We start from the raw sequence: 27,642 nt of genomic DNA on the forward strand, positions 1-27,642 counted from the left end.
TGGGTTCTTATCTAGGTATGATTTAGCCTTGATTTGTTGATGATAGATGGCGCTTATTTCCAAGGTCATGTTTTTTAGCTTAATAGTTTAATATAATATAATAGAAATTGTAACTATTTTTATTGTTTTGTTTTACGGGAATGCGGGAATAATATATTTTCATTTTAATTTGAATAAGAAAGTCACCAATAAGAAAATAATTAAAACCTATCATTAAAAGCAACTTACTACATAATTAGCAGTTTCGTTTACATTTATTATTTATTATAACAGTGATTCCTCAAATAATATTTATTTAAAATTTTTTTTTTTATGAATAAACTTTACAATTTTTTAAAGGAATAATACCTTTGGTAGTATAGTTATAACATTGGGTGTCACATGATATTTACTCTTTATTCTTTTTAGTGATTTATAAGTGATTCACTCAAATATAATTTTGGATGATCACTTTAATGTACAAATATATTTTTTATTATAAAAAATATATTTGTGGTTGCACACATTCCTTCAAAATAATGTAATAACGAAACGCTTCTTTCTTTTGGCACAATTATAATGTAATGTTTCAAAGTTCACATTAATTTTTTCTTTACAATATTTTTTTATTAATATTCTATAAAAAAAAATATGAATAACTCATATATTCTGTAATTGATTACCAATTTGTTTAATAAAATTCCTTTTTAAAAGCAAATTTTTTATAAATAAGCTGACTGTAGTCTTCTTTTTTTAGACGTTTTTTACTAATGAATTGTATAATTACATACTAAAAGAAAAGTTGTGTGTATTTCACTTACCTTAAAAGTGCTTTTTTTTTTGACGAAGTAAAAGTATTAATTTTAACTAGCAATTAATCTACAAATGTCAATCTGACGTGCTTTTGCTTGACACTTCAGTTGTCAAATATTCCAATTTGTATTTACAAATGTGTGCCACTGCTAACTGTTGTGTATGAGTGTATTCTATAGGTTTTTTCTGTTTATTGTTGTTTACACATCCTTAATATAAAAGTCTTATTTATCGGATTTATGTAAAATATTGATTTAAAATTAATTATAACTATATAAATTTTGATAAAATTTAAATTCTTACGAAACTAGTGCTGTGTCCTTTTAATTTAATCCAATCTTCTCACCAGCAAAGAGGTATGTATATGTAGCATGTACTTATTACATCGAATATAATTTGTTCTTTTGCATTCAAGGAAGTTTGCGGTAATATAGTTTCACTTGCGAAATCTTGAACTGTTTTATTGGACCGAAACAATTTTTTTTTTGTTTACCCGCGACCTATTATTTTTATTACATCATTAATCTTTATTTCTTTGTACACCTTCATGTATTGTAAGTTTGATTTACAATGTATTTTTTACATTATTTAATTATTTTATGACGAAGAGGATGTTTTGTTTATCGATCTTAAAATAGATTCGAATGTATGTAACTGCCCACAAATTGCACGGTAACAGGTTCATTCACTTTATCGCAAATATTAACTTTCTATTCTTAGTTGAAAAATATAATTTTATTATTTTGCATTATAATAAATGAAACTCACAAGGTAAGTATTAGTTGAAAATCATATTTTTCTGTCTTTAAAAAGTAAAATAAACAGCGGGGCAAACGCTTCTCGCTCTTGCGGGGAAGATTCAGATCTTATTCCACCATGCTGCTTCAAAATAAGGTCATTTTCTATACCTAGCATAAAGGTTATCTGGTGTACAACTCCCCAGTCCACTGTCTCGTGTTCAGTCAGGCTTTTACGAGTCAATTACACTCACTCAAATGCTATTATGTATTTATCTTTGTCTGTATATATAAAAAAACAAGTCTTATGTTGATCGTAACTAAGTGCTACTTCACTTAAAGGCAATCACTAAATGCTTAAAAGTAAAAGGACAAGTTATATTGATAATTAAATATAAAAAACAGAATTATTATTATAATGTTCATTACATTGCAGTTTTTTGGTCATATTGAATAAATTTAAATATTAAAACTTTATGACATTTTAAAATTGATCAAAATGTATCAAAAATAAATAATACTATGATGAACAATTAAAATTTAATGTTTCCATTCTACCAGGAAGAACTGACAAGAAACTCAGTAATTATTTATTTCCAATAATGAAATTACATAGAAATGTTAATTATTATTTATTATTATCGGTAGAAAGTACAAAGCAATTGAGAATTTCAATGTTAATTAATTACTTTCAACTAAAGTGTAAATCATAGCCATTTACTAACAAACTGGATGCTGTTGCATCTAGTTTGGTTACATTAAATCCTATCCAAAGTTCAGAGATATTGTGGATGCATACATATGAATAAATTACATGTATTACTAAAGTCCTGTTAATTCACATTTACGCTTTAATGTAACGGCAACAGGTTTACAGGATATATAAATAGTAAAAGCATTCATGTAAGTAAATGAAGCCGAGACCCATTGGTTTGGATATGTGAATCTTATATGAATACCAGTTTTTGCCTGCGGTCTTGCCTGTGGATCGTAGGTTGTAGATATAAAGGAGTATATTTCCTGCCTTGGGATTCAAGCTTTGTTCATAACAAATGGCATCAAATTTGATCCTGTGGCTTAGCCGTGACTGCATAATAGACAGAGTTTATTTTATAATATTATTATAGAAGTATAGATTGTTTCTTTGAAAACAATACAGAAATAAATAATTGAATAAGTGTTCATTGTTAGTATTGTGACACACGTATAATGAGACCAGGTAATTTACAACTTAATTTTATTATATTCTTTTGCTCAGCGGTGAAGCATCATAAGTCACAAATGACATTCAGTCACATGTGTATCGTCAAATGCTTCGAAGGAGCTTTGTGACATTCCAAATCTTACACTTAAGAGGAGAGTAGGTTTTTTACCAGCATTGTGATGTTAATTCTGTTTGCTGCTGTTTCTGTTTCTTTATTTATTTTTATTAATTTTGATAGTGATTACCTGGTTGTTAAATCCATTCAATCAAAATTCAATCAAATGCATTGCTGACAATGAATTGATGGTGTCAAAGGTAGTTTCTTATAGTGCCAGAGTCATAGACAATATTATAAAATAATAACAAATGTACCGAGCCGAGATGAGCCGAAATGGCCCAGTGGTGAGAACGCGTACATCTTAACCGATGATTTCGGGTTCAAACCCAGGCAAGCACCACTGAATTTTCATGTGCTTAATTTGTTTTTATAACTCATCTCGTGCTCGGCGGTGAAGGAAAACATCGTGAGGAAACCTGCATGTGTCAAATGCCGGGGCCCGGCAGTTGTTTATGGCCCTAAAAATAAATCTTTGGTTTTATTTCTCTCCTGTTGAACCATAATTCTAAGTAAACATTTATTTTTATACGTATTTATTTATTTTTTGATATATCAAATGGTCTTAAATCTTTAAAATATATTTATGTGTAATTTTTGAATCTTAAAGAATAAGGCGGCCAATTTTAACGGCTGAGTTCGTAAAACCATAAATAGTATCGAAGACTAAATGTATATCGGAGACCTAAAAGTAATAATTCCAATACGATTAAATTTGTTTTTTTATGGAGTCAATTATATGGTTATTTAAATATTTAGGTCTTTTCTTTACATTCTGTATTAGAATCGAAGAATACTTTTTTTATTGTTATATTTGAATCTCCACAGACATGTTGTCTTGTGTTTTTAATTGTATTTTTTTTTTATTTAGTGTGCCTGCTTGTTTTTATGCCCGAGCGGCATCACAAATAAGTTTTAGGATTGCTTTTTTTTCATTTTCTAAATTTAAAATTTATATGCAATATAAATATGAGTTTGTATGTCTTCTTGAAAGGGTGTTATTTGTCTGAATGGTATTTGGGTTTCCTTAGCCTGTTTGGATGGTATTCAGCCAGTCTTTTCATAATTGGAGCATCTATATTATGAATGGCTATTATTAGGGTGTAATCCGGACTCGCTTTGGTAGTCGTCATTTCTGACTTCATCAGTGCTCCCAACGCGTCTTTGCTTTCGTCGTTATAGGATGCGAGGCTTTTCGTGAGACACGATATTGAAACAACTGCTTGGGATACGCTTAGTGCATTGTAGCTTTAATCAACGAATACTCTATTGAAGCGGTTCGGTTGTATTAAAAAACTACTCGTTTTTTTTACCGATAGTAGAAGTATCTACTTGACGTTTACAAATTTTTATTGAAACGCTCATCTTCATAAATTTACCTTACTGTCCGTTATTAGTAGCAAGACAAAGGTAACTTTTGAGTTACGCCTGATAGATAATTCTACTAACCGTAAGCAAAATGAATCTTTTCAAATCTTTCAACAAGATGTTTCATATTGTAACCTATTATAATATAAGGTTCTACAATTTGTAACCCACAGGCGAGGAGACATTCCCAAAATATAATGCCATCATCAAATTTAATCTCAGAATATTTGCGGCTCTGTAAGTACGAGAGAATACCTATTGATTTTGCTTAATTTAGATTGTTCTGTTGACGAACCAGCTTCTGATTTAGAAATATAAAGCTTCGAAGATGAATATGAAGAGATATACATATTATAACCTTCAACATTGACATGCAACCTGAACGAATAATTATTTATTCAAGTAATCTTTCAAATGTTCTCTGAAGTTTGGAACGTAGATTCTATTGGGAATAGCGAAAACATCATCTTAAACTGTATAACTTTCCTTATTTGTTTTTTTTTTTATATGAAATTATAGGTTACAAAATCAAAATATACATTATTCAAGTAGGCTTTTACGAACTTTTGAATCGTCATTTTACAGAACCATATCACGTAAAGCTATCAACGGTTCGGAATGAAGATTCTACCGAGAAGAACTCAGTCAACAAACTCAACATCTTTTCCAATATATATTTTTTCCAGTTTATATTCCGATATCTATATAGTCTTGTGTTGAATAGTATGCTATATTTATTAATGTTTTATTTAACGAATTATTGTACCTGCGGTATTTATATTAATAATTTGTAAAGAATGTTGGGAATCAAGGATCGCAAACGATGCACTTGTCGCATAGGTACTATCTGTGTACGCAACGATTTCCCTGAGGTTATCACGAGTCAGTGTAACCTCGGTCTCTGTTCCTTGAGGCGATTCTATTTTGTTCGTTGTTCTCTGACACATAATTATAAATGCAATATAAACAGAGTACTAGTTGTCGCCTACAGCTTCCCTCTCGTTCTAAGAGTTTATCGTCAGCTGTTAGGTTAGGTTAGTTCTTAGCTTTAGTTAGCTTCTTTGGTCTTCAGGCTTGTTTAATACCATACACATAACATTAACAGCCTCCAAATTTCCCACGGCTGGGCTAAGGCCTCTTCTCCCTTTGAGGAAATGATTTGGAGCACATTTAAGCACGCTGCTCCAATGCGGGTTGGCGGATAGACAAGTGACAGAATTACGTTGAAATTAAACACATGCAGGATTTTTCACGATGTATGCCTGGGTTTGAACCCGCAATCGTCTGTTAAGATGCACGCGTTATAACCACTGGGCCATCTCGGTTCTTGTTTGTTTGTTTAATATCAAATTTCGTCAAATTTTAGTTCTGTAGCTGTGAAAGCGTAACAGATAGACATACTTAATTTTGCATTTATAATATTGGTATAGATTATTACACAATGCAATTATATCGACAATAAAGCGTGAAGTGAAGTGTTCATGGATTTCCGTATACGTCATGAAAATTTAGTTGTTTATAATACAGAGTTTCTTGCTGGTTCTTAAACATAGAGTTTACACCTACTGGGACGATCGTTGACGTGACCATTCTAAAGTTTGTATACGAGCCTACTTGAGCTCAAATTAGTTTGACTTTGAATAAATAAAACATTTATTTTTAATTGAAAAATCGTAAGAGATAAATATATTTCTGTCGTCTATCTGTTTCACCAAGTGCACAAAATCTTAGACAGGTATGGTGAAATATATAAATCATATCGAGAAATAAAATAAGGTTCAGTAGATTTACAGTTTATTTACTGAGTATACTCTTAAGTGCAGTCCAAACAAATGCACTTCGATAAATGATATAAGGCCAATATAGTATTATAGTTCAAAGTCATATTACAAAGTATGAATACTTGCAGTGATATTTACTAGAATATAATGTACATATTAATTGTCGTAATTATTTTGATAGAATCAATGACAAATATTGTATATGTTATGATAAACTTGAACACAGCGTTTCCATTCCATTTATACATCAAATCAAATCAATTTTATTCAAGTAAACTTCAGAACGATATTAAAAAACTACCACCGTTTCAGAAAGCAGCCTCCAGCGAGAAGAAACGGCAAGAAACTCGCATAGTTGCTCTTTTCAAATAAACAGATTTACAATGCTGTTTTTTTTATAAAAATTAGTGTCCTGTGATGGAACCCGAGCCTAAATCCAGGCGTTTTTTCTAAAAAGTACTCATTTAATGAATAATAAGACTTATTTATTAATTTAGTCTTAATAAACTTTTTAAATTTCGTAAATGGTAAATTGGTTACATTTCCCGGTATCTTATTATATATGCGTATACCATTGCCCAAAAACGTTCTCTGTATCGTATGCAAACGGAAAGTAGGGGTTACAAGTTTATTTTTATTTCTTGTATTAATAGTATGTATATCAGCTTTTATGGAATACTTTTGTATATTCTTCTAACATTATATTATCATAAATATATTGTGAAGCAGCCGTTAATACACCTATTTCTTTAAATTTTTCGCGTAATGATGTCCTAGAGCTAATATTATAAATAGTTCGGATAGCTCTTTTCTGCAGAATAAATACTATTTCAATATCTGCTGCATTACCCATAACAACATTCCATATGACATAAGACTGTGAAAATTACTAAAATAAAGTAGTCTAGCAGTACTTATGTCCGTGAGTTTTCTTATTGTTTTTATTGCATAAGTGGCACTACTTAGTTTCCCTGCTAGGGCATACAAATGGGTGCCCCACTGAAGTTTGGAGTCAAGGGTTATCCCTAGAAAGGCCGTCGACTCAACAAACTCAAGTCTTTCATTATTCAAAATGACGGCAGAAGAATTTGATTTGACATTTGGCAGAGAAAACAAAATACATTTAGTCTTTGGCATTTAGTACCAAATTATTTATGTCAAACCAACCAAGAACCCGCGACAGAGCACTGCTTACAACGTCATAGTTGTTAATCTTTCTGTCGAGTTTAAAAATAAGGGATGTATCATCTGCAAACAGTACAATGTCGCAAGTCTTATTTACAAAATAAGGTAAATCATTTATATATACTAAGAACAAGAGAGGTCCTAAAATTGAACCCTGTGGTACACCCATTTGCGCCAGAGCGCCATTTGACTTTGCACCGTTAACAACAACCTTCAAAACTCTTTCATTAAGGTAGGAGGAAATGAATTTCAATGCAGGACCCTGGATTCCATAATATTTAAGTTTTTCTAGAAGAATATCATGCCTAACGCAATCGAAAGCTTTTGATAAGTCACAAAAAAATCCAATATCATTTTGTGACTTCTCCCACGCATCATAAATGTGCTCAACAAATGCTATACCCGCATCATTAGTCGAACGACCTTTAGTAAAACAGAACTGTTGAGAATGCCATAGCTTATTCGAGTTAAAGTATAACAACAATTGATTAAGCATGATTTTTTCAAAAATTTTACTTAATACTGGCAAAATAGAGATCGGTCTATAATTGTTTGGGTCATTTTTATCACCGGACTTAAATAATGGGATTACTTTACTTAATTTTAATAGATCTGGAAAAATACCAGATTGTATACATTTATTAAAGATGATAGCTAAACAAGGAGCCAAGTCGACAATTACGTTGTTAATAATTGTAATTGATAGATCCCATAGATCGCTGGTTTTTTTTTAATTTAATGTTTTAAATTTTTTTAATACATCGTACGGAGTTATACTATCAAAAGAAAATTCTAACTAATTTTGGGGAACGTATGTTCAAAGGAATATTAGAGAAATATTCTTCGAATTGGTTGGCCACATCTAAATCTTCACTTACAATATACCCTTTTATATTAAGGGTTAATTGCCCTGCATCAAACTTCATTCTGCCTGTCTCTGAACTTATAATATCCCAAGTAGTTTTCATTTTATTGTTAGATTTTAGGATTCAACTTTTAATATGCATGATGTAGAAGTTTCACTATGAAGTGAATTTAAGTAAAGGTTGCATCTCAATATATACTCGACAATGTAACTCATCGTCTTAAAAATATAAATGATTTTAATATGAATTGTAATTAACTTATTAGTAGTCGTTTCATTACCAGAAAATGGTAAAAAAAATCAGTCTGCAATTACGGGTAGAAAAAAAATGAACTAAGTTTGAGAGAAAATGTCAAATTTATTAGTAATTAATAATATATGTGTTTTATAACGCTAACAGCTGTTATTAATTAATGGTTTATAATTAGCCAACCGTTTTGGACAGGACAATCTGAGGGCGATTTAAAAAAAAAAAATTTAGTAGGTGGTTTAGCCATATACTGTAATTCATAGATTTACATAGTAATACTTATACTTAAAACAGATCATCTCATTCTCATCCTCCTGCCCTTATCCCAATTTTACTCGGGGTCGGCGCAGCATGTCTTCTTCTTCCATACTTCTCTGTCGGACGTCATCTCACAAGTAACATTCTTTCTAACCATATCGTCTTTCTCACAATCCATCAATCGTTTCTTTGTTATACTTAAAACAGATATGATTTTTTTTTAGATACAAAAATTTTACCTACGATGATATTAACTAAAGTCGTCTAAAATATTATTTAGGTATAAACTAAAACCGATTTTTTTAAATATAGAAATTGACTTCCGTAACCGTACTATACAGTGAAGGAGTTCTTAAGAAAATTGGTTTTAAAATGGTTATAAAATATTGATTATCCTTTTACAAAAATCTGTTGTTGCCTCTCAATACGTTATGTGCACACAGTTCGTCACGCAAGTACGGTTACTTTGTCCTCTGTGTATTCTTATCGTGTTTATTAAAATTGAAAGCATGACTAATCAGCCGTTAAAAGCTGTTAATACGTCTGTGCTACTATTTAAAAACATTATCGAAATTCCGCAGAACAAGATCGTGAAATGTAAGAGTGAGATTCGTAAACAAATCAAAATTATACAACATTTCAAGTATATACGAAGTGAAATCTTTATATATATATATTAAACTTCTGTACGTGTATATGTAAATCAACGCCTCTTAAACGTTTGAACCGATTTTGATGTTTGTTTTTTGTTTTTGATTGGGTTGCTTGAAACGGTTCGGAACTTAGAACGGCGCTGCGATCGGGAAGTCAGTAAATTTCTTATTTCAACTGGACGTAGTCGGAACGGCTAGTACACATAAAGATATTTTTTTATATAATCCTGTGTCTCAAACTGTGCTAAGTAGCAATGGCTTTACGTGTGCGTATATATTATACATAGGAGTGTAAATATGAAATTCAATTGCTTCATTACACATTGTGTTGTAGGTTTTGATTTGATTTGATTTGTCTTTGGCCACTGGTGATTAAATATTATCCTGTATGTTTAATTGCTTATCTAAATTAAAAAGTAAATTCAGCCGCTGGACTAAGGCCTCCTCTCTCTTTGAATAGAAAGAAACTATTTTAGATTAATTTAACGAATAGGCAATTAATTACTCATCGTAGTTTATAAAGAGTCGGTGGTGAGCTTTGTGCAGGTACTAATTAATTATAAATCATTCTACCGCTAAACTATGATAAGAGATCAAGTGAATACTGAACATACTATCATAATTTAAAGATAACGAAAATGACCATTACTTTTAAAGCATTTATTCTGGATGGTATAAAAAACCAGTTTCTCTACAAGCTCGCTCGTCCGTTTTCGTGCCAAAATGAAAATGTCGTAAATAGGTATTCTTTTTACCGGTCTCTGCAAATGGGAATTTTCACTACCTTACTGCTAACGGGAAAATAGATAAGTTTTCATGTTATATTGGCAACCAATCCTCGTTAGGTATTTCACAACACTTGTGACTCATGACGATGACAACGCCGTTGAATCCAAACGTGTGTGCGTTAGATGGGATTTTATGTACGAGTCAGAACTTGCTTGTTAATAAACTAACGTGGTAAGTTTTACAAATATTCAAGCAACATTTCTTATCAGAAGGCGAAACTGTATATGTACGACATAGACATATTATATTGTTGTTTTACTTTTGATTTCTTATGAGGTACACACACAGGCCCTAGCCAAGTGCTAGTAGGAACTAATTATAATTTTATGAGTCGTGATTCTTAATCGATGATTCGAGTTCAAACCGGAGGCACGCACCACTAAATTTCTGGGTTTAATTAATATTTATAAGTCATCTCGTGCTCGGCGGTGAAGAACATCGCGTCGAAAGCTTTGTGTCGAGGAACTCTCCAAACCGTATTGGAACAGCATGGAATAAGCTTCAAAACTTCTCAAAGGGGGAAGAGGCTTCAGCCCAGCAGTGGGAATATCATAGGCTGTTTTTTACTCCACGGCTTATTCTTGTAGGAAAAAAAGAAAGATAGTTTTGTATCTATAGTAGAGTACTAGTGAACGCTATCTATTTAAAGCAGAGTGTAGTAATTTAGGGAAGCGACGAGTTCCATACAATATTAACAATTTAAATTTTTCGTCTATTTAGCTTATTTAATATAAAATAAAAAATATCCAAATCGGTTAAGCCGGTTTTGAGTTTTAGCGAGACTAACAACCTCGAATAATATATGTAGATTAGTCGATGTCTTCACCGGTTGTAAACCGTACATTAAATTTAAAAGATTATTATACTTTGGGAAGACCGACTTAAATTAAAAAAAAAAAAAAAAACCTAATAAGACCGAAGTTCGTTCTAAACATCACTATTTCATCTGTGCATCACATTCAGAGAACTTAGTATATTTTTGATTTTATAACGCAATAAGGAATATAGTCTAAGTGTCTTTTTTAAGGGTGAGGTGATAGGGAGATCATACCTTAGTTTTCATGGCCGCTGTGATTGAAGAGAGTAACTAATCATTCCTATAATGTTTATATAAATGGCTTTTATTTTATGATTATTATTGTTAACTAGCGACCCTCGCCGGCTTTGCCGGTGCCGATGCTAAATATACCAAAGAATGTCTTTATATACAATGTTCACAGCTTTTTTGTTATTAGACTATACAGACTATGTCCCTGGGTTTTAAATTTGTAATATCTTCGAAAATGTTTTAAATTACAAAGCGCCATATTGATTGGGCGTGCGGCAGATTTCCATTGCCGACGTTTATTAAGTTAACATTATTTTTATATATTGCTTGAATATATTTATAATAAAATAGTTCTAAGAATATATTTTTTACTGCATTTAGTAGGCTACTGGCTGGTCGTAGATTCAAGTCATTTGTAAAAAAATACATTGGTAAAGATGGCATATTATTCGATACAAGATTACATAGACGATAAAAAAGCGTAGAGTTAATGCTTGTTGAGTTCCAGGCAGGAGACATAACATACATATATAATTGTATTTAACTAACATGATTGTATTTTTAGATGTTGTAAAAGAGTAACTACTGATTTTCTTGCCGGTTCTTCTCGGTAGAATCTACATTACGAACCGGTGGTAGCTTTACTTTAAATAGTTTGTTAAATGACGATTCAAAAGTGCTCGTAAAAGCCTACTTGAATAAAGTATATTTTGATTTGATTTGATTTGATTTGACTAAATACAGTCCACTTTTATTTATGTCGTCGTAGTATTATCAAGTATTTATTTATGTATATAAAAAAGAAAAAAGCTATATGATGTATATAGGTTTATATACACTTCATAGATCAGTGTTGATGTTATCATGTTAACAATAAAAATATACCTAGATAGCACATGGGCGTGCATGGCGGGCGGAGCGTGGCGGCGCGGCGCGGCTCGCGTGCGTACTCTTCGTGTCCTCCTGCGGGACACTGCTCGTGCGCTGCAGGAAGTGCAAGATATCTTGGCTTATGGTACGATATCAGATTTGTCTAAATTGGCATTTGAAAACTGATTAATAATATGTAATTTGAAGATTAATGATACCTTAATAGCTCAACGCCAAACAGTTGAGTTAATTCGGTTTTAGCTATTGATTTGGCTGTAACACGTCATCTGCTTAAATATTAGATTAATATTTTTATTTATCTAATTAAAGTATAACTATATCGTACATACTTCGTAAATATGAACAGAAAACTTGATTTTTCTGAGCATTTACTTGAGATTTATATATAATATACTAATTTAACAGTATATTCTTCTAGATCCCGAAATACCCAACATAATCCAGGGCCTCACGAATCAGGCTTCCCGCCCCACCGCCCTGGTGATCTTGGGAAGTTCTCCATCAGCTAGAGCAAGATTACTGAATTGCATATTAGGAAGACGACTCCTGCCCGAGTCATTACCCAGAGGCTGCAGATGGGTTTGTATCACCTTATAATTAGAAGATATTTAACTTGCATTCATTGTTTCTGGTTCAAATTTACTCTGGAAAGCTGGCTTGTACTGAAATGTAAAGATGTAATCTTCAGTCCGAGGAAATCGTCTCCACGAGTGCGTTTTCCAGGTAAATAGAGTTTTACATTCTTTTGTGTGCTGATTCCGAATTTAAACTTTAAATAGTGCTTTTAAAATCACCACATCGCAAAAACATCGATACGTTTTACTTAACAGACATAAAAACTATGAACTTACCGAAATTCGAAATCAGCTCCTGAAAAAATATGTAGAACAATTTAGAGAAATCTTCTATATTTTTTAACCAAAACTCCATTACTGTATCTATTGCATTAAGATCATCCGATCATACAGACCAGTCCATAAAACGTATTCATATAAACTGATATCCTATAAAATATGCCATGATATTATTATTCTATAAAATTTAATAACATTAACGCCCTCCGTGGTCGAGTAGTGTGTACATCGGTTTTCATGGGTCCCGGGTTCGATTCCCGGCCGAGTCGACGTAGAAAACGTTTATTAGTTTTCTATATTGTCTTGGGTCTGAGTGTATGTGGTACCGTCGTTACTTCTGATTTTCCATAACACAAGGGCCTTAGCTACTTACATTGGGATCAGAGTAATGTTTGTGATGTTGTCCAATATTTATTTATTTTATTTTTATTAAAAAAATGGAAAGATTAAATCAAAATATTACATATTCAAGTAGGCTCTTTCGAGCACTCTTAGATCATTTTACAGGATTCGATTAAATTCAAACTCGAAGAACCCGCAAAAAAACTCAGTGGTATTTTTCCGAAAATCCGTTAAATAGATGATTAGAAACTAATAAGATCTCTTTCGTACCCATAACCACTTCACTCTGGTCACTTCTGTTCCAGATCCGTATCCAGTATGGTGCGTCAACGCAAGTACATTTAACGGTGGGCAACTCGGAGTTCGAGCTGGTCGACGAGTTGGAGTGCAGCCGGAAACAATGGGACACTTTGCCATTGCAGGTAGGCAGCATTGTTGTTTACAGCATTTTTTTTTATGATATCGATAGGCGAACGAGCAAATGGGTCAACTGATGGTAAGTGGTCACCACCGCTCATAGACAACGGCGTCGTAAGAAATATTAACCATTCCTTACATCACCAATGCGCCACCAACCTCGGGAACTAAGGTGTTACGTGTGTGCTTGTAGTTACACCGATAATACTAGATTAACACAATTGCCTTATTTATTGTGGCTCCTTGTGCCGATCATGGTAAGTTTCACCGACTAATTCTACTGCAATCTATTTTACTTGGTGGTAAGCTTTTGTGCAAACTGGGTAGGTACCGCTCACTCATCATATATTCTGACGCCAAGCAGTAATACTTAGTATTGATTGGTTTAGGTTTGAAGGGAGAGTGAGCCAGTGTAACTAGAGGCACAAGGGACATAACATCTAAGTTCCCAGGGTTGGTACCGCATTGGCTATGTAAGATATAGGTGACCGCTTACCATCAGCTGACCCATATGCTCGCCTGTATACCGATGCCAGAATGTAAAAATTAGCAAGATATATTGATCATTCATAATTTGTTTGTACTGAAATATTAATTTTACAGGATCTTCTGCGACAGGACAGCGATTTAGGGACAACTCTAGAAGTCGAACTAAACAACTCCTTCCTCAAAGATGGTCTAAAAATAATCGTCCCTCCAGACATAAGCGAAGATCCAGGGCCAGCGAATTATTTAACATTAAAACAACTGCATTCAGAGTTTTATAACAGACGGGGTACAATTTTAAAGTCATACAGCCCGGTGTATCTGTATGCCTTGGATAATTTCGGTAGGAATGTCTTCAGTGAGAATATCATGCCGAAGATGACCGTCTCTAGGAGCGAGGAAGATTTCTGGTCGACGTTTAGCCTGTATTATATGACGAAAGTCAATAATAATGATGCTAATATCAAGATAGAGGAGGAGGTTGATGAAGTTTGGAAAGAAGGGGATGAGTCAGCTGTTTTTAGTTCCGAGGTGATGTAGACATTTCTTTATGTTATGGTATTTTTATAAAACCTTTTTGTAGAATGAGACAAAATTGTAAAGAATCATTAAAATATCTTTTTTTTTTTTTTTTAATATATGGAAGATGTTTTATTTAATTATTTTACTTTTTATTATTTTGAACGGACTGAAAGTTGATTTTTGAACGAAGTGCGAAAGGGAGGGCAACAACACCGCCGACGACTAAGTGGTTCTGTCTGAGATTTCACCCACCCCACATTCATTTAAATATTCAAGTGGTCTATAAGCCTGTCTGATAGTTTTATGTTTCACTTCCAGAACTGTTTAGATCTCCACCAGATCAAGGAAATCGATGTCAACGCTCAGGTCCTGTTCATTCTCTTCTCGAACAGTGAAGCAGAGGAGAAGAGAAGAAACAATCTCAGTGAGGCGACGGAGTCCACTGAGCTGTGTAACACTGAGGAGTTGCCTGAGTCAGACCGGGGACTGGTTAAGAATAATGTTTCTGGGTAACTACTTCTATATAGGTTTTGTTTCAGTACCGGCAGACGTGGTTCTCGCCTCTATAACATATTAAAATTAATTTGAAATAAGTCTTAATATATATACATATCGGCGGCAGCGATGGCTGAGCGATAGAATTGTCATTTTCTCTGTTCGGTGGTACGGGGTCCATCACGATGAATTAAAATAACACATATAGCGACAGAAGTTTTATTACGGATTTACAACTTGGTTCTTAAATAGGTAGACCGACAGTTTCGCCTTGGAGGTGTGGGCTGATCAGTTACCCAAACGTAAGTGTCGTTATCCAGTCCGCATAATCTCCAACACGACTCTGTCCACGTGACTTTAACATTCCATGACGTCACGGCGTTTACCCACTACTATAATAATCAAATAAGCTTCTTTTAATCAAAATGATTGGCTTTCCACGACATACAGATACGATGTCGTGGACTATAGTAGCGGCACGCTATGATGGCCGTTTTGACGTTTGCCCGCTCATGAAGTTTCGTATTTAATAAATAATTACATCAAAGGAGCAAATTGTTGTTCTTTATTGTCAATAGTGACGTGCATTTAGTCATAAAATTTATCGAATGTGATTTCTAAACTGCAAATATTAGGGTACCGCGAAGATAACTTTTTTTATATATTTTTTTGCGTAAACGTGTACGTCACACTCTCACACTCGACCTCGTAGTCGGTGTTATATTTGTGTTGACAGTAAATATTTTATCTATTTTATAAATTATTTATTTTATTTTATTTTTCGTTCGAATATATTACTTAAACTTATTTTATATTTTTTTTATTAAACCTTTTTAATCAGATACTACTTGCAACAAAAACTTGAATTAAATTACTTGCAAAAAAACAAAGATTTGAATATATTATATCGATAATAAATTTACATTTCACATCACTTTTTTAATGTGTCAAAACGGCCATCGTATCTTGCCGCTAGAATAGATATAATTCATATACGTAGAAAACGCATTCGTTCGACTGTTTTTTAAATTTGTTTTTCAAAATTGATCCCCGTGATGGCTATAAGTACTTAATATTTAGTAATAATAAAATATTAACCATTCCTTACGTCGCCAATGCGCCAACCTTGGGTTTTAAGATGTTATGTTCCTTGTGCCTGTAGTCACTCTGGCTCATTTACTCTTCAAACTGAAACACAACAGTACAAAGTATCGTATTTTGATGGTAGAATTTGTGATGAGTGGGAGGTACCTTAACCTACCCGGACGTGCTCATAGATTTTGAAAATGTTATAGAAAAGACAAAGTTTATATATTAATATTAATAGTACATAAGAGGAAGTTTGAAAGTGAACCGAGAAGCTACGTGGAAACCGGCTTTCACGGTATGGGCATGTTATGCGGAGGAATGAGGAACATGTTGTGAGGAAGGTCTGGAGCATGGATGTGGATGGATATAGAGGTAGGGGACGACCAAAGAAACGATGGATGGACTGTGTGAAAGACGATATGGTTAGAAAGTATGTTACTTGTGAGATGACGTCTGACAGAGAAGCATGGAAGAAGACATGCTGCGCCGACCCCAAATAAAATTGGGATAAGGGCAGAAGGACAGACTAATGTGGAACTAATCATACATTTTTTTTTGTTTTAGTACCAGGCAAATAGAGCAATCTGAACAAAGCAAGCCTTCAAATAGAAGATTACAAGAGGAACAGACGGCATTTATGAATGAACTCCTGGACCAATGGGAGCTTATATGTAAGAACTAATTTTTCTTCTTCTTCTTCTTAACAAACTAAAATTCTACGGACACTACAGTCATAATCAAATTGCGTGGAGTTTGTATCCGTTAATTTTCTTAAGTATTATAAATTGGTAAACAGATTAACCGTCTACTGAGTACCGTTCCTCGCGGTACGATCTAGAACGAACCAGTGGTTGCTTTATATTTAATTTATTCTTGATGATAAAGCGAAAATTGTTTAGTTTTTTTGGGCAAGTGTGGTGGAATAACCGTAACCTTCTTAAGAAAACATGATTTCATAGCCCAGCTGTAGGATATTTGATTTAGGTTGTGACTTTTTGGATTGATTTTTTAGTAATTGACAATGCAAAGTCTCTTTAATCGCCCCCTTGGATAATTTAATTTTGATGGGACCGTCTTTATAATATAATTTAAACGTATAATGTGTCCGCAGCTAATCCCCCTCCAAAACACCACGTCAAAAGCCAATGGTCGATTATAGATGACGTTGAAATATTAAAGAACTCCGAGAGACAAGAAAACGAGCACGGCAAGAAGAAGAAGGAAGTCGATATCGATAGAACTATCAAGAGTAGAAGTTCGTTATTGAATACAGTGATTAAGTTCGCGACTGAATGTTCACAGAGCTATTTGTTGGATCAGTGCACCAGGTTGAGCGAGGTGAGAGTAGTTTTAGTATCCTCACGGCTCTATTCTGATGGTCCCCTGTTTTCGGTCATGGCGGTTAACTCCATCAGAGACTAACTAGAGTAACATTCGCAGGGTATATAATAGCGCTCTACTATTTAGGCGAACGATCAATTGTTTGTTTGTTGTTGTTTTATTATATGAAGGTGGACTGGCAAATGGGCCACCACCATACATTGTAAGAAGCCAACAACGTCTGACATTGGTGCTGTAAGAATTATTAACCGTTATTTAGATATACAAATCCAATCAACCTTTGGAGTTATGATGTGCCTGTAGTTACATTGGCTCACTACTAAGTAGGGGGGGAGAAGTGGCATGAAAGAGCCAATTTTCTAAACGGACCAAAAAAGTATAGTTTAAATTTAAAAAATGATGATATTTTTTCTTAAATTATTATTCATTTATTAAAGAAGGTAATTTAATACGAAAAAACCTTAAATACTATGGAAAAATCAACGAAAAATCAATTTGAAAAAAATATGTCTTCTGGCTCTTTCATAACATATCGGTATTGAAAGAGCCAATAAAAGTTATGGAAGACCCAGTCTGTTTTATAAAGTATAATTGTAAGAACAACCCAAATTAATAATAAGAACACTATTAAAAAAAATACTAAGACTGGACATTTATTATTTATTTTAGTATTTTTTTTTAACTATATTATAACTAATATTTTTAAGAAATTTGTAATTTTACCAGTCATTTTAAATAATTCCAACTAACGCTTTAATTTTAACACATTATTTAGTTAGTCATATCTTAAATTTTAGAAACTTAAGAATACATTTAATTAATTAATATAATTTTCCAAATAATAGAAAAATGTCTTGCAAAAAAATTATTTTTTTGAAGCCACATGATTCACGAACCAATCAGAATTTTTTTTGCATAGAGACCAATCTTAATCAGTTTTCATATGTCTTGATTTTCAAACGTTTTTTTTACTGTTTTGTGGTCATTTTCTTAATTATCATTTTAGGTTTATTTCATTTAGCATCTTTTGGTTCTTTTTTTCTTTTCAGGAGTGTCAGCCACGATGACAAACGACATTTTTCCATTATTGCGTATCTTGTTTTGTCTTGGCCCCACTTTAGGAAAGGGACTTATCGTTCTCATAATGCAATATCTGAAGCAAATAAATTATTACATATATCAAATAGCATAATTATTATTATTTTATTGTATTTACCAAATTAAAATGTAGGGTTTTGAAAGAGTCGGTTATTAAAGAGCTCTTTCAGGACCCAATCACCCGGCTCTTTCATAACTTATGCTTTAAAAAAAATATAACCCTTAAAATAACAATAATACCAAAACTTTTGCCGCTTAGTTTTTACGCAGTTGCAAGGCCAAATATATGCACAAATTCGATCTATAATCCATTTACCAATAGTTGTTTACAATAAAATACTAAAAAACAAGTAAATTGAAGTAAGACACTTACTTTTTAGTACCGAAAACTTTGATTCGATGTGCTCGCTATCGTTTGTTTCGGCGGACTTTCAAACGTTGGTGGGTGACGGGAAATCAGTATTTTTACTTAAAAATTAAATCACTAACCAAATCCGTTGATAAACTACCGAAATAATGCATATGGCTCTGGCTCTTCAAAACCTGGCTCTTTCATGCCACTTCTTCCCTATTGCTGTTTGGCGGTAAAGTATAATATTACAAGTGGTACGTATCCAGACGGGCTCGCAAACAGTCATACCACCCCAAGTGAAGCTCCTGAACCATCTCCAGTTGTTTTGGTTTATCGTGCCATTGGATTATAAGAGTGTAGAGGGCACTTGTGTGTTAATCTGTACACAGATTATAATAAGTCAGAAGCAGTCAGTAGTCTCATTAGAGGATGGCCTCTTTTTTGAATCGTTACAAGATGAGAAGCGTAGTCTTCTGTCTGTCGGTCTGAAACCTTTTGTATATATAAATTAAGTAAGCCCGAAATAGCTTTTAATAATAATAACGCTCGAACAACTTATGATTTATACAGTAGTACATCATCCTTGAGTTCCTTCCCCAAGGCTAAGCGTTTAAGCAATTTTTCTAGATACACGTGAAACTACTGCAGCAGTTCATGCTGGCTTCATTCGACATGGCGCGAGAGCTGCAAATAGTGCCGAAGAAGATCCAGTACGTGGCGCGGCAGGAGCAGCAGCTGTACGAGGTGAGTGGCGCGGGCGGGCTGCAGGGGGTCGATGGATTATACATGATAGGTATTTTCGACAGTAGTTGTGTTTAGTTTGAATTCAGTTATTTGTCTTAAATATTGTGGTTGAATTGGTGTCTTGACTGAAGTTGATATTAGAATTTGTTTAAAGTAATTGTATGCGTTATAGTAAACCAAAATCAAAATATAATATATCCAAGCATTTTTGTATCGCCATTTTACAATGTTATTGTTAAGTTAATGGTTTCGAAGCTATATCACCTGAAAATAACCGTCAAAACTTAGTAGTTACTCTTTATTCAAACAAAAATAATATACTAATATTTGTTATAATACGTGCAAATTATATTTATGTGTCCACCTTTAAAATAATTTATTTTGTCATAAACACTAATGGATTAATCTTTTCGTCCGCAGACGATAAGCGAAAAGTTTTCCGAAGGCGATAAGAAACAGGAGCTGCTACAGATAATGCAAGAAGTACTCCAAGAGATGAAGTCAGAAATAAACAACATGGACTGGAGTGTCGATGGTAAGAGAATTATTATACCCGGCGTAGATTCGACTAAGAACGTTGAGTATATACACATACATAAAACTGGTGAACCGTCTCTTGTTACTAAATGCATGTGCAAGCCCGTCTGGGTAGGTACCACCCACTCATCAGATATTCTACCGCTAAATACCAGTACTCTGTATTGTTGTGTTCCGGTTAGAAAGGCGAGTGAGCCAGTGTAATCACAGGCACAAGGGACATAACATGTTAGTTCCCAACGTTGGTGGCGTATAGGTGATGTAAGGAATGGTTAATATTTCTTACAGCGCCTTTGTCTATGGGCGGTGGTGACCACTTACCATCAGGCCCAGTGGCCCATATGCTCGTCCGTCAACCAATGCCATAAAAAAAATGTAGTTTACAAGAAACGGTCAATTCGTTTAATGTATGTTTTTCATTAGATAATGTATTTCTGTTGGAACTTGTCAATGTGTGCGTGAAAATTATCTGAATGAGTATAGTTTTTATACACATGGGTTTGTAGTAGTTATTTAAAATGTAAAAGCTGATGTACTTATCAATGGTGAATCGATGGATCCAGTTGAATCACCTGAATTTCTTGGTCTTACTGTTGATTTCAAGCTGCCATGGGTCCTCCATATAAACGGTTGTTGATACGGCTCGCTTAGAATATTTCAGTTTTGGAGTTTTCATTGGAGTAATGCAGCCGCTATTTCGCCACCTGACTATTTCCTTCTTTTTCTTTTGATATTGAATTGAATATAAGTAAATAAAAGCATATTGACAAAAAATAGTCACTGAGTTTCTTTTGCCAGTTCTTCCCGGGTCAAGGTGTTTTTTTTTCCGAGCCGGTGGTAGTGTTTCATTTGACCATCAATAAGTTCGTAATAAAGTCCACGCTTTATTATCTTTAATGTAATCTCGTTTTAAGTAATATGCCTTATTCATCAATGTTTTTTTGACATGAGCTTTAACTTTTTTAATAGGCAAAGTTAATAATAATTTCTTTATCGAAACGAATACCGTGCCCCAGGAAGGATGTATTAGCTTTGCGAAGTCAGAAACTGGGCGCTATAGATTCACGAGGAGACCCTGACGATATAAAGCTGTTCTCAGACCAGCCGCGGCACCAGGAGCGGCAGCGCGCGCTGTCCCACTGCGTGCTGTACACGCGGCGCGCGGGGCCGGGGGCGGGCGGGGGCGCGGGCGGGGACGGGGGCGAGGGCGGGGGCGAGGACGCGGCGGAGGAGGCGGCGGAGTACGACGCCTGCAACTTGGACGACTATGAGATCATCGACTCCGCCGACGAGAGCCTGTGCTGCAGCGAGGCCTTCGACACCTCGACCGTGAATTCCGACTCTGTAAGTATGAAAGACTGGCTTCTCTTTCTAGAAAGTGTTTTCATTTGTATAGAATGTAAGTCTTAGGACTAGGCGTTGTGATTTCGTGCTTCATTTAATTTTGTTTGTGGCATTTTATACTTTTTTATTTTTACTTTAAGCAGGCAGACTGATGGCAACTTGATGGTAAGTGGTCGCCTACACCAGTAGACTTTAGCCCGGTAAAAAAATTTAATCATCAGTCATCACAACAGGAAACGAAGATGTAAAATCCCTGTTGTATCCTGTAAACTGGAACACAGCAATATTAAGTATTGCTGCTTGGAGGCACAATTAGTGATGAAAGACTGCTTTTACCCAGATCACAAAGCAGCACAACGCCCTACAGATCTATTAAGTCAGTTTATAATTTAACGCGAAGGGGCGCGTCTTCGTAAGTGAATAGATCTCACACCACCGAGTATAACGTCCAACCGGCTACATAATAAACCCCCCCCCCCCCCGCAGCTCGGCCGCGCGGAGGGCGAGGCGGCGTTCCCGCCGTGCGCCGGCGTGTCGACGCGCCAGGCCTCGCTCGACGTGCAGCGCACGGGTGACTTCTATTGTTTATTCTGAATGCATGCACCGGGCCCCGGGTACACGGCGCGAACGTTTACGTGTGGATTCTGCACAAAATTGACGCGCTACTACTTGAGTGCGAAAACGCGAAAGCGCGAAAGCGACCCCCTGGCGCCCGCCGAAGAGACGGAGGGTGTAGCGCTGGTCTTGTAGTGGGTATTCCGGTGTACTAGGGCGTACGTTAGGCGGCCTGGAAATCAGCGAGTCCTACATAAACATCATGGCGGGTAAAGCGGAAATAAAAAAAGATGATACACTAGGTTTTTATACTATCTAATGAAAATGCGGTGTCTAGTCTGTATCTGTGTAATACTAGTACTTTAATGACAGAACTGAAATATATTTACTACACAACAAGTTCTGAACCGACTGCGCGCCAAAACGTCGCTTTTCTCATTCCAATCACTGCGAAGTGGCTTTAGTTTCGTACGCTTGAACAATTGGTTGCTGTCGCGCTGTGTACCCGTAGCCTAAACTGAGCCAAATATTTTTAATATGTATTGCTGGCTTTAAAATATATGAAAAAAAAAAAAGAAATTGATCTGATAGCGCCAATTTATTCCATATAATATATTGAAATTGAACATTTTGATTTTTTTTTGTTTGCAGTTCTGTCGAAGTTAAGTCGGAAGATCAGTCTGAAGTTGGTCAACTTTGTCGACTGTCTCAAGGACACTTATTTTGGAACTCTACAACGGTACATATGTTCATTAAAATAATGAAAAAAAAAAATCATCTAGCAGTCATTCTCAATAGAGGCGAGCCAACTACGCAAGGGGAAATCAATGTCCACAAGTATATACGTAGACGTCTCCACCTATTTTCACACTCCTAGTCCAAGGGGGCGTAAATTGAGTAAAAATAGGTTCGTGTAACACCTCCAATACACTAAAACAAGTAGAAAAACTACTAATGCTTTCATTGTAAAAAACCACATTTATTTGGGTCGAAAAGGGAAGTCGATTTGCAATAGGACGAGTTAGCCAAGAGGTGTCCCCGCAGCTGCCTGGAGTCGCTGGAGGGCTGGTGCCGGCGCGAGCTGGGCGGGCGGCCGGCCAGCGAGGCCATGCGGCAGCTGCTGGCCGTGGCGCGCCAGGTGGACCTGACGCCGTGCGCCTCGTTCTCGCTGCTGACGGAGCTGCTGGACTCGCTGCGGCGCCTGCTGAGCCGCCTGCGCCGCGCGGGCGCGCGCGCCGCCTCGTGCTGCGCGCTCAGCGCCGCGTGGCGCCGCCGCGCCGCGCTGCACTGCGCCGCCTCGCTGGGCCCGCAGCGCCTCGCGCGCCTCATCTCGCTGCAGGTGCCTCTCGAGCTTTACCGATCACATTCCACCGACTCGAGCTGTCTCCGTACCAAATTTCATCGCATTCGCATTTAGATTATAAGTATCGCCTATCATACAAGTGTCGATGCGACGAACACCTTTATATAAAAATATTGACGATACCAATATTATAAGTTACAAGCTGTGATCCAAAATAATGATTTTTAATCAAAAAAATATTATTCTCAAAAAAGTCATATAATTAAAATTACAGATTTTGGAAAGACTGAGCGTCGCGCACGAGAGGTACCAGTCGGCGCTCGCGTCGCTCGAGACCGCTTTAGCGAGCCGCTTACATCACACGGAAGATATCAAGCTAGCTATAAGGAAAAAGTAAATATGGGAACTAAAAGTAATGCTTACTAATATATTAAAATATACTATTAAATGTGGAGACGTATCTTTTGACCACATTAAAGCCTCAAAAACATTTCCAAGCTGTTATGTCGAATTAAATATATTTTTAGCTATCATTTACTAAAGTAAACATTATCAGATGATTTTTTCATTTATGAATTTAAATATTTCAGATACGCACCGGCATTTGCACGTTTGTGTCTGGAGAGCACGTCCATGTGTGATCTCTTAATGTACGGAACCCCGGAACTCGGTCGTGAGATTGGTGAGTTTTGTTTTTGGGATACGCAATAATTATGTTATTATTATTTTACACTTTAAACCTAATAAAGAATCAAATCAGTTCTTAAATGTATATACAAATACCTAGTATTGGATAAAATTCTAAAATTGGTATTTTCCTTAAGTTTTTAGAGTTTAGATCTACAGTTCATCTATCCGGCTCGAAGGACCATTTTTTAAGATTCTTAATTAAGGATTATAAATACGTTTACATGAAAATAAACGTAAGAGGCTATTCGCGTAATTAATCATCATCTCGTGCTCGCCGGTAAATCAAACAAACAGAAACTGTATGTCTGCAGCCCGCATTAGAGCGGTTTGATTAAATAAGATCCAAACGCCTCAAGAGGCCTCTATCTAGCTGTGAGACATTTACATGCTGTTTCTTTACCTAAAATGATGTGCTTAGTAATGTCTGCAGATCTTTTGTGTCGTTAAAAATACCAGCGTGATGAAGCCAGGTGGCACTCCGTCGCAGGTCGCGGTCAGTACGGCGTCGTGTACTCGGTGCGCGGCGCGTGGGCGGGACACAGCCCGGCCGCCGTCAAGTCCGTGCTGCCGGCCGACGAGCGCCACTACCACGAACTAGCGATGGAGTTCTTCTACACGAGGCGAGTTCGCGTGCTTTATGAATGAATTGTACATCGTTTACATCGGTTAAGACGTGGAGCACAGTATAAAATTAATCGATATTTCTCACAGCGATACCCGTATCTCACGTTAAAATAATAGTGGAATCACTGCGTGCCCGCAGGAGCATCCCGGCGCACCCGCGCATCGTGCGGCTGCTGGGCTCGCTCGTGCAGCGCGGGGGCGGCGGCGGCGGCGGCGGCGCGCCCGGCGTGCTGCTCGTGTCGCAGCGCCGCGCGCGCGACCTGCACGCCGCCGTGCGCGCCGGCCTGTCCTTCGCGCAGCGCATGCGCATCGCGTGCGACATCGTCGAGGGTGCGTGTGCAGGGGGGGGGGGGCTTTCTGCATTGCGGATTGCCGCTCGTGTCGCCGTGCGCGCTCGTTATTGTCCGTCTTCTTATTAATTATAAGAAAGTGCGCGTCACTTTCCCGCAGGCATCCGCTACCTGCACTCGCTGGGGCTGGTGCACCGCGACGTGAAGCTGAAGAACGTGCTGCTGGACGAGCGCTCCCGCGCGGCGCTGTCGGACCTCGGCTTCTGCGCGGCCGAGGCGCTGCTGTCGGGCTCGCTGGTGGGCACGCCCGTGCACATGGCGCCCGAGCTGCTGGGCGGCCTGTACCGCGCCGCCGTCGACGTGTACGCCTTCGGGATCCTGTTCTGGTACGCTGGGGTTACAAATAACTTGTTAGCCAAGTTAGTCAAATCCGTCCATCGGTCCTGAAGCCGACACCTGTTGTGAGTCGATCGACGCGCTGTTATGCTGTATAGTCACAACTTCGTCCACTCGACGTGCGTTCTTAACCTATTCAGTCTTATTTAATAAATCACATGTGCTGTGAACACCTGTGTGGTGTATCACACTGCATCGGTCCGTGTACTTTTGATTGCAATGTTTTAGTGAATATGCCGATGGTGTTTCATACAAATAAATAAATCACATACTTTTTATTTAATCAATAAAATAAAACAAATAGTGTCATTAAAATTGGCCAAAGATTTCAACTCAACCGGTTATGTCGAATATCTTGAAACTTCAATTGATTTTTTTAATCTGGAAGACTTAATTTTGGCACTTCGTTTGCAGGTACTTGTGTGCCGGGAATATCAAACTGCCGTCCGCTTTTGAATCATTCCAAAACAAAGAACAACTGTGGAGTAAAGTGAAAAGAGGTAATATGGTAAATCAGAATCGCATTTTAAATAAAAATTTACCATAACTTTTTTTAAGTCAATTAATAACATCGTTTGACCACAAATCACATTTAAAAATTAAAAGTAATGGTAAACTTTGACGACCTCCGTGGTCGAGTAGTGTGTACACCGGTTTTCATGGGTACGCCACTCCGAGGTCCCGGGTTCGATTCCCGGCCGAGTCGATGTAGAAAAAGGTCATTAGTTTTCTATCTTGTCTTGGGTCTGGTAGTTTGTGGTATCATCGTTACATCTGATTTTCCATAACACAAGTGCTTTAGCTACTTACATTGGGATCAGAGTGATGTGTGTGATGTTGTCCAATATTTATTTATTTATATTTATTAAGGTTCAATGGGATTACCTTTAAACGAAAGCCTTAATACCGATTCCTATATACACATACATACATACAATGAAAAAAAGCGAACTTTGGTACAAATTTTCATTCCCAATTTAACCCTCTTGGGTGATTAATTTTCCCCAAAAAATTCATCATCCATTTAACTCCTTAGAAGATGAATTTTAAAATATCTTAGTGTTTACTTACATTTCATAAGGAATTCCTTTGAAAGATTTAATCCTATAATACTGACCGGTTTAGGTTTTGCGTTGTATGTCTGTCAGTCATATTATAAAAATTAACCTATTTTAAGAATCATGTAATATATTAACAAAATGTATGTTTCTGCACTAGGTCTCCGCCCGGAACGCCTCTCTCATTTCTCGGACGAGTGCTGGGAGGTGATGGAGTCGTGCTGGGCCTCCGAGCCTTCACAGCGAGCTCTGCTCGGAGACGTACAGCCGAAGCTGGAGGCCATCCTGCAGCGAGCATTGGATGAGGACAAGGGACACGTGACATACGAACCCACGGACTACAAGTCGGATGACAGTCTCGAAATGACCGGCTTAGATGAAAAGTGGGAAAATAGATGTTAGTCCATTGTGATAAGGAACTAAATTGCATAATAATAAATGATACTTATTACCCAGTTAATATCGAAGTTTTGTGATAACGTATGTTCATATCAATGTAATTTATACAAGGATAAACGAAGCAATCTCTCTATAGTAACTTCAAACTTGTGTAAAATGAGAATTCATTAAATACATAATAACAATTTTAACCTTATAAAGGAAAAAAACACCCAACTGCCCTGAATGAATTAATTAATTACTTTAAAGGCAGTGTCACTCACTGTAAGGATTCCGATAATAGTTTACATCCAAATATGATCAGACACTTGAATCTAATTGCGGAATAAAAAACTTACATACACATATGTCAGATATTTCTGGCGGTCGTGTAATAAAAGAGGTATATCTTTAGTCTTTTGTTCATAAACTCTAAATTAAAGTTCACGGAACCGGAAATGTCGCTTTTTAAGACTGGATCCAAAATGCAACGTGTTTAAATGGTACAAGTTTAAAGTGGATACAATTTGTTCTTAATTGATTTTAGCAATTGTTTTATTTTTTGATTGCATTATTTTAAGAACTTTCAAGTCAAAAAGATATTGCTAACTAGTAGCTAAAACAAGAAAAGGTAAATTTATTTAAGATTGTATTGTCTAAAGAGTTAGGAGTAGTTTAAAATTATTAATTGAAGTATAACTTCGTTTGGGTGCGATACAGGGAAAAATTGAAAGTTTAATTTGAGTGCAGCGTTTCATGTGTGATGTTTAACTTAATCGATTTAATTTTAA

General features: G+C 36.0%; 1 protein-coding gene across 1 annotated transcript; it reads left to right on the top strand.

Moving 5' to 3' along the window:
* Positions 1-920: 920 nt before the first annotated feature.
* LOC113398498 (dual serine/threonine and tyrosine protein kinase-like) lies at positions 921-27,642 on the top strand. Its single transcript, XM_064219119.1, has 21 exons — positions 921-1,148; positions 11,935-12,060; positions 12,355-12,515; positions 13,438-13,554; positions 14,153-14,566; positions 14,876-15,066; positions 16,706-16,812; positions 17,253-17,479; positions 19,560-19,676; positions 20,097-20,211; positions 21,313-21,557; positions 22,044-22,128; positions 22,764-22,851; positions 23,157-23,451; positions 23,690-23,808; positions 24,006-24,097; positions 24,593-24,725; positions 24,869-25,059; positions 25,180-25,405; positions 25,830-25,915; positions 26,634-27,642. The coding sequence occupies exons 2-21, from the start codon at positions 11,952-11,954 to the stop codon at positions 26,873-26,875; spliced, it is 3,360 nt and encodes a 1,119-aa protein (XP_064075189.1). The 5' UTR covers positions 921-1,148; positions 11,935-11,951; the 3' UTR covers positions 26,876-27,642.

The sequence above is a fragment of the Vanessa tameamea genome, chromosome 26, assembly GCF_037043105.1.
Source record: "Vanessa tameamea isolate UH-Manoa-2023 chromosome 26, ilVanTame1 primary haplotype, whole genome shotgun sequence".
NCBI classification, from domain to species: Eukaryota; Metazoa; Arthropoda; class Insecta; order Lepidoptera; family Nymphalidae; genus Vanessa; species Vanessa tameamea.